The sequence below is a fragment of the Anabas testudineus genome, chromosome 16, assembly GCF_900324465.2.
Source record: "Anabas testudineus chromosome 16, fAnaTes1.2, whole genome shotgun sequence".
Classification (NCBI taxonomy): domain Eukaryota; kingdom Metazoa; phylum Chordata; class Actinopteri; order Anabantiformes; family Anabantidae; genus Anabas; species Anabas testudineus.
The window spans coordinates 10,124,481-10,132,982 of NC_046625.1; the positions used below are offsets into that span (position 1 = coordinate 10,124,481).

An 8,502-nucleotide genomic window follows, 5' to 3' on the forward strand; every position below is an offset into this window, starting at 1 on the left:
CAGTGCATGAATAACCCTACATGTGGAATGACTCATCTGATTTCTTAACCAAGTTTTTCTCTAGAGGAGGGGGAGACGACCCTGCACATCACTTCCACTCTGATGATACAAAGTCCAAATACCAGGAATGAATAGGTCGATTGAGGTGTAGTAGTTTTAGGGACACACATTAGTAAGTCTGATCTTTCCTGGCAGCGTGGAGCCGGGCGCCAAAGAGACCAGCTGAATTCCCGTAAACGAGGGGAGTGACAGGGGGGAGCGAGCAGGGAGAGAGGGGAGAGAGGGGAGAGAGTGAGACAGCATGGGAGGAGTGACAGGACAGGGTGTTTAAACCACGTGGCCGTCCTCCATACCGGAAGTAAGCAACCTCTGCCTCCGCTAAGATGTCTGCGCCCGATGAAGACACGTTTGCCGAGGAAGGTGGCGAGATGGAGGAGATGGACGAAGCTGGAAGCGACGATGACGATAGGGAAGAGATGGAGGAGGAAGGAGCGGGCGAGGGAGGGGAGAAGAAAGTCTATGTCCCCGGGATCGAGCCGCTCCAGCCGGGAGAGGAGCTGGAGATGGACCGATCTGCGTACCGCATGTACCACGAGTGTCAAACAGGCGAGTTCAACATGGATTTGATCATCTGTTAACGTCAGTCAGTACCGGCCTGTAGGTTGAACTGTGTGTGTCCCTGTTGTTGATGTTCAGGTGCTCCATGTCTGAGCTTCGACATCCTGAGGGATGGAGATGGAGACGGGAGGGAGCAGGCTCCTCTGTCCATGCTGCTCTGTGCGGGCACACAGGCGGACACAGCCCTGAGCAACAGGTCGGCTCAGACTTTCACACAGACACAGAAACGTGGCATTAATTATAACTTTTGTTATGTTACTATTTTATGCTAAACAAACCAACAGCTGGTAAATTACTTATAATGTATGTTTTGGTGTCCAATAAACTAATCAGCAATAGATACACGTTGAGCTAAAACAATAACTTCATTAGTTGAGTGACAGAAGTTCAGTCATGAAATGACAGAATAGTTATAAACGATCAAAAAATAGCAATAAATATAATTTCCACCTCAATAAACTACCTGTAATGAAGTGTTTTTCCTTCCTTCCTATAAAACTTAATTAAGTTTTATACTATACAGAATAAAACTTTATTTACATTTAAATGTGAAGAAGGCCAATGTGTGTCCCAGTAACATGTAATAATAATTAATATTTTAGAGCTATAAGCATCACTTTCATGTCACTTTAACGACTTGTGAGCATTTATGTCATCAAAATGGTTGCATGACTGATTAATGAGCACTGGCTATTGGCTTTTAAACACTTTAAATTATTATTAAGTGCTCTAAATTCTTAATCATAAATAGACATAACAACCATAGACTATAGGTTGTAAACACAAAGTTACAATGCACCAAATCAGTTATTGCTTTGAGCTGCTGTGCAGTGGCCATATTAGGTGAAGACACCTGTGTGGATCTGCAAATGTTGTAGATTTAATTTCAAATGGATAAAATTGCTGTTCTTTTCAATTATTCTACACTCAGTAACACAACCAAAATATGGTTTTAATAAAACAAGCGAACAAGCTAAGTGCACCAACCTGAAATGATTTAATGACAGTGTCAGGTACACCGTCTACATCTTTTTAAATGAATCCTCTTACCTTCTTGCAGACTTCTCGTCATGCGGATGTACAACCTTCATGGAACAGAGAAAGAAAAAGAGGAGGAAGAAAGCAGTGATGAAAGTGATGACGAGGAGGAGGATGAAGATAAGAAGCCACAGATGGAACTGGCCATGATGCCTCACTATGGAGGAATCAACAGACTCAGAGTATGTTGACATTTATGTAAATTGTAACTTGGACTTTATTTTTCCTGTTATTCCCAGTAGCTGATTTTGTTTCCTCGTTTCCAGGTGACACAGCGAGGAGACCAGTCACTGGCTGCTGTCTGGTCTGAAAAGGGACAGGTAGAAATATTTGATCTCCAACCTCAACTGGAGGCCGTCCACAGTTCTGCTGCTATGGCAGCTTTCGTCAAACAGGAGAAGGAAGCTACACCGCTCTTCACTTTCTCAGGACACATGATTGAAGGGTTTGCAATTGATTGGTCACCTACAGTACCTGGTAAGTAGTAAAAGGAAAAGTATTTTGCAGACAAAAAACAAGTTTCAAACTTCCTTGTGTCTTGTTGTCACTTGTTTTGTACTGTAACTATAAATATGGCTCCAGACTCCGCCCTGTTTACTGAATCTGAGAGTGACTTAAGTCTGAACTCAGCTCACCCCAACATCAGAGGTCTAAATTGCCAAACTGTAACATTTTAAAGGCAGCAACAACTAAATTATATTGTCCTTTTCCTTATTTCTACGTCATCTTCCTTATTTTTTCTCGATTATAAATTACATCTTTTTTGGGAGACAGCTGTCAGGTTTGGGATGTAAAAACATTTAGATCTACATCAATGAATATATTTTATACATTCCTCTGACCAGATTTAATTGTTAGCCTGCTTACAGAAAACTTATATATGCATGTGAAGAGTTTGACACCTAACAGAAAGTTTTCATGGAGCTCACCTTAAAACTTGAAGACATGCACATACAAGCACGTACATGCGGAAACAACTTAAAGAAATGTGATCTGCAGGTTTATACCTTTGATCACACAGACAACAGGCATCATAGAGAAAAAAGGAGACATAATTTTGAGCAGTTGATATTGTTATAAATACAAGATAAACAATATTTTTTTATTCCAAAGTACAGAAGTCTTCATATGACACAAATGGTTTACTGTTATTAACAGGTCGCCTTGTCACTGGAGACTGCAGAAAGAATATCCATGTGTGGGAGCCACAGGAAGGAGGAACTTCATGGCAGATTGACCAACGACCTTTCAGCTCCCACAGCAAATCTGTGGAGGATCTGCAGTGGTCGCCTACTGAAGCAACAGTACGTTTGTAGATATAATAATGGTCAGTAGCTAGTAATCAGTGGTCAGAACTGTCACCTCACCAAAATTCCACAGGGCCCAGTTGGGCTGAGTAAAACCACTGTGTGTTTGTGTGGTTTTCCTACATGCTAAGCAATAAACATGCGTGCTACATATTCTCACCTAAACAGTTAAGACATTGCAGAGACATCTTTACAGGTGTGGTGTGGTGTGGTTAGCCAGGTACAGTTAATCGTTGGCATGTTGACTTTAAAAACACCTCCTGTTGCTATGAGCTATCAATATGTTATTAAACTATGCTATGTATTGTTAAGAAGTCACCAAACTAGTTCTTAGTATTTGCACATGCAAATTGATGCCTATAAAAAATACTGTGAATCCCATTATTTGGGAGGTCCAATAGACCTGTTTCTGTAAATGCCCGGTAGTGTCAAAGTTTATCTGGCTTTTCTCTCGTGTCCCAGGTTTTTGCATCTTGCTCCGTGGACCAGTCTATTCGTATCTGGGACATCCGTGCACCACCCAATTCAATGCTCTCTGCCAACGAAGCTCATACGTCAGACGTCAATGTGATCAGCTGGAACAGGACTGAACCATTCCTGCTGTCAGGAGGAGATGATGGGCTTCTGAAAGTATGGGACCTGCGACAGTTTAAGGTAAAAAAAAAAAAAAAAAATCATTTAGTAATGATGTAATCATTCAACTCATGGAAAAACATTCAGCTGACAGCTATACAGCAGTGACACAAAGTAAAGATCTTATTGTTTGGTCATTGTGTGTCAACACAATAAAGTGCTCAGGGCTTGTACTATTACACCATCAGATGATCTCACACCTTCTCAGTTTAACAACCTCACCTAACTACTAATGTTTACTGCATCGTCTGTCTGTGACGCAATAATCCGTGATTACTGTAGGTGTCACCTTCCTCCCAATACAAGAATTTACTCCATTTACGATAGCAAAACAAAACAGAAAAAACACACATTTATAAACTAGTGTTATTTTTTGTCTTATTTGTTTGTGATCTCTCACACCGCACCTTTCTTGTTTCACCTGTACCTGCAGACTGGGCGGCCTGTAGCGAATTTCAAGCAGCACAGCGCACCCATCACGTCCGTGGAGTGGAACCCCACGGACTCGAGTGTGTTCGCTGCCTCTGGAGCAGACGACGTCATCAGCCAGTGGGATCTTTCTGTGGAGTCAAGTGATGTGGGTGCCAGGGTGGAGGGGGTGCAGGACTTACCCTCTCAACTTCTGTTCCTGCACCAGGGTCAGTCAGAGATTAAGGAGATTCACTGGCACCCACAGATGCCTGGTGTGATGATCTCCACAGCTCTGTCAGGATTCAACTTGTTCAGGACAATATCTGTGTAGAGAGAGAAAGTGCGTGTGTGTGTGTGTGTGTGTGTGTGTGTTTACATTGATGTGAGTGGTAAACAAATCTCAACTTTCTTCATTAAGCAGTTTGTAATAATGTACATAACTCAGCCGTGTAAGTAATAATTCTTATTTTTGACATTTAATGGTCTGCATAGGCACCATATGGTGTCATTACCTTTACTGTTAGTTTCAGTCTGTATGTTTTACAGATGCGTTAACTAGGCAGTCATTCCTGCAAGCTTCAAATAAAATGTTTAAAAAACTGTTCTGTTTTCTTTGCCTGGATTTGTTTATATAATAAACATTTATTTAAATAGTTCCTCTCATAGTTTAGTTATACAGACAGAAAATAAATAATTACTTTACATAAGAAATAACTATATATAAAAGTCTGCTGCTAATTATGTAGTAATAATAAATAAAAAATGTCTTTCTGTATAATGTATGGCCAAAAAGTTAAATCTGAACATAACTTTCATAAAAGGAGGATTTTTGATGGACACAGGCTGCATTGTGTTAGCAAGGAATATAAATAAAAAGTTATTATAATGCACCATATTTGATTTTGGAAACAGCTTCAGTCTTGAGATCTTCAAATTCGCTCTGAACAGTGAATAATGTTCCTTTTTGTTCTGATTTTGCCCTAGAAACAAATCCAAAGAAAAAAGCCAAGGTTGGTGATTATTTTAAAATCCCAATAACAGTTTTATTGTTTTCACTGTAATCCTTATCAAATCACATGTTAAAGTGTTTCAACCAGCATTTTCAACAGATGATCATACTGATCTCTCCCAGTTACAGCATGATGAAATAAAAGACTTTTTTTTTTTTAAAGCATTATACAACCAAAAAAAAAGGCATGTACAAAAATACAGTGCTGGTTGTGAATTACAATGTGACCATTAAATCCCATGATTGTCTTTGCATATTAGTATCAGTCCACCCCCACAGACCCAAGATTTGAAAACATGCAAAATAACTGCACACAGATATGATTTGGTCTGAACCAGAGAAACATTGTCAGATTAGGAATGTGCCAAATTCACAGTAATCAGCTATACACAGGTTAACTTTGTTTTCTGACAACGTATCTGTGGATGTTTTCTTTGTAAAGCTTAAAAACAAAAACAGCAATTGTAATAAACATGCAATATGAGATACAGCACAGAATACAATAATGTAAGCAAACAGCTCCCTTTAAGGCACATAAAGCTGATTAAACACAACACATGTTGTGTGTGTTATAGATGGTATATATATATAAGACATTTAAAAAGACATAACAATGCAAGCATCATTCATTTAGACTGAACCAAACAGTCTGATAGCAAACCTTCCAGGTGAATGAAGTAACTCAAAGTGCTAAAAACCTTTCACTGTAAAAACCTAAACGGCATTTTCTCTGATCAGCATTCAGTCTCTAGCAGATCCATTACCCTTGTAGACAAAACATAAAATGTCTTTTCCAGTTGAGCAACGTCATCCTAACTGTATACCAGTAACTGAGTCTTGTAAATCCAGTTTGCATTCAGTTATATTCTTGTTTAGTCCCATTCAAATGATGCTGAAGTGATGAGTTAAGGAAAATACAGTATACTTTTTTACTTGACAGCAAAGATAAGTTTTCATGAGAAACCATATCGACACCCTATAGACCAATTTCATCGTCAAACTCGTCTTCAAATGTGTAGCCTTGTCCAGCTTCCTCCTCCTCCTCTTCCTCTTCTTCCTCCTCCTCCTCTGAATCAGTCCCTGAGTGGCAGCTGTCAACCCTCCTCCGGTCTAGGGGGGTGACTCCTTCATATTCTGAGCTATGTGAAGAAGCAGGACTAGGTGGAAAATCTGCTTTGTGATTGGAGAACTCAGTTTCACCTCCACCTACGCGGCTCTTGCCCCTCTCACTCTCACCCCTCGTTGGACTGTGATACACCTGCTGATTCTCATCCTGGAGGTCAAAACCTTGACCCTCCTCCTCTTCAGACGCCTGGCGAATTATCTCCTCTCGTTTGTCACTGAATCTTACTTTTAGCCCCCTCGGCTTGATCCCATTCTCATCTGGTATCCTGTTATCTGAAACCTGGTTTTCATCCAAACCAACAAAGTTCTTCCCATTAAACTCATTCTGCTTGCTCACAGACATTTCCATAGCTCCTTTTCCTTGCTTTGTTTCCACTGTGGATTTATCATTTTTGGTACTGAACACGTCATCCTCATTAGAGTCAAGCCCCAAACCATCCATCACCCCTAATACATCTCCCAGCATAGACGGACCCAGATCCAGGTCCAGGTCCAGGTCCAGGGTCAATGAAGACACTGACTCTGAGTGATGAAGCTCACTGTTCTGGCGGCTTCCTGGGGCATCAGCATGAAGATCTCTGTGGTTGATCGCCACCTGAGGTTCAGGTTCAGCGGCTGGCACGATCCCTGGACTCCCCAGCTCAGGGCTGGCTGGACTTGGCCCAAGAGTGGACAGGAAGGAGGTGTCTCCAAAGGCATCACCTCCCCTCCCTATGTGCATTGTGTGGCGAAAGTCACCCAGTGGGGCAGAGATCATGGTAGGGTCCAGACGAGGAGCCCTGGATGACTTGTGAAGCGGCATGACTGTGTAAAAGAGGCAAAAGGGGTGAGTTATCATTTACATAAGATAAAACTGAAATGAATGAAAGACACTGAGCAAATGAGACAACATTGGTCACTGGAGCAAATCCCAGCTGTCGCTGGGCGCAGTCCACGCAGAAGGGCACACGGACGGAGGATTCAAACCCAGGTATAAGAAAACATATAAAACTACACTGAGGAGTCCCAGTCAGTCTGCTGATAAGACAGGACAGCATGTTGTGCAATCTGTGGGAAACCAGTGAGCATTTTGGCACTGGTGTGTTTGTGAAGGCCATGCTGAGACTTGTACTTGAAGCACTCTCAAGCAACAAGCACATACTTTTCTCTTAACTGTATGTAGACAAAAACAAGGCTGTACTTTTCTTCACAAAAAACATAATCCGAGCTGTGATTTAAACATAGATGTCAATATAACAAAACTATTCCTGTTGGGGCCAACAATGAAACAGTATGATTAATAATGGTTACACTAGGCCATATATGTGATAAGGTCTCTCACACTGAGCCACCTCCATATGTTTATCACACACTACAAAAGTGTAGAAATATATCTGAGAAATTGTTTTCTTTGTTTGTTCAAGTGTGTGAGCTGGGGCTGGGAGGGGAGGGGGTTTAAGTTACAGGCCTAGCCCCGACCCTCAAGACGCTCCATAATAATTAATTTCCCTTTTATATTAGTTTAATATATGATTTATAACCTGTACGAAGAGCATGTGAAGGCAACACTCGCCGATAAAGCAGTGAGAGACTTTGGATCACGGTAAAAGTCAACTAATCACTGTACCTGAGTGCGCGCAACCAAAACATTCAACAAGTGCGGAAAACTTACTTTAAAGCGGATAATCCGGTGTTTGGCTGGCTCCCTCCTCACTATCCACCTTTTTTCATCTGGCTTTTTGCTTTCACTTCCCTCTCGACTTTTCCCTCGCTCTTTTTCTCGCCGTCGTTTATCTGTGTGAGTGTGAGTGTGTGTATGAGAGAGAGTGTGTGTGTGTGTGTGAGAGTGTGTGTGTGTGTGAATTTCTTTTTTTTCCAAAGGGATGGGCATGGGGCGAGGAAGTGACGCGACAGTTATTGGAGAGGGAGCTGGATCAAAGTGCTGTCGACTTTACCAGACACAGTCAAATAGAAACGAGTCCAGCAGACAACTTTCCACAGAGCTGACTGTTATTTAGGCCTGTTTGTGTGTAATAACTATTTGTGTGAATAAAAAATGGTGTCTATAAATACTCAGTTATCAAACTGTAACTGTGAAGAAATCAACTGAACAATCCAATTAATTCTTACAAACAATCATTAAACCTAATCAATCCCAGATTTACGGCAGTGGACTTTACACCTTCTGTCCTTAGACACTCAAATTGTATAAGGACAAAAAACAAACAAACAAAAAACTAGAGGACTATTTAACAGGAAATAAAATTGAAAGAACCCTCTGGAAGATCCACAGAGAACAGACACCCAGTGCAATGCAAAAACAACAATGGAGGCCAGAATATCAGTATACAGCTGACACAGGGATTAACTTACTGTTTCTCC

At 41.1% G+C, this 8,502-nt stretch overlaps 2 protein-coding genes across 2 annotated transcripts; one reads left to right on the top strand and one right to left on the bottom strand.

Moving 5' to 3' along the window:
• Window positions 1-325: 325 nt before the first annotated feature.
• On the top strand, window positions 326-4,609 carry grwd1 (glutamate-rich WD repeat containing 1). Its single transcript, XM_026371872.1, has 7 exons — window positions 326-606; window positions 697-814; window positions 1,679-1,838; window positions 1,923-2,133; window positions 2,815-2,960; window positions 3,426-3,617; window positions 4,030-4,609. The coding sequence occupies exons 1-7, from the start codon at window positions 384-386 to the stop codon at window positions 4,336-4,338; spliced, it is 1,359 nt and encodes a 452-aa protein (XP_026227657.1). The 5' UTR covers window positions 326-383; the 3' UTR covers window positions 4,339-4,609.
• A 413-nt stretch (window positions 4,610-5,022) lies between these two features.
• On the bottom strand, window positions 5,023-7,973 carry cdc42ep5 (CDC42 effector protein (Rho GTPase binding) 5). The gene is made up of 2 exons (XM_026371877.1): window positions 7,793-7,973; window positions 5,023-6,945 (listed from the first exon to the last, which is right to left on the bottom strand). Exon 2 carries the CDS (start codon window positions 6,941-6,943, stop codon window positions 5,993-5,995), a length of 951 nt encoding a protein of 316 aa, XP_026227662.1. The 5' UTR covers window positions 6,944-6,945; window positions 7,793-7,973; the 3' UTR covers window positions 5,023-5,992.
• Between the last annotated feature and the right edge of the window lie 529 nt (window positions 7,974-8,502).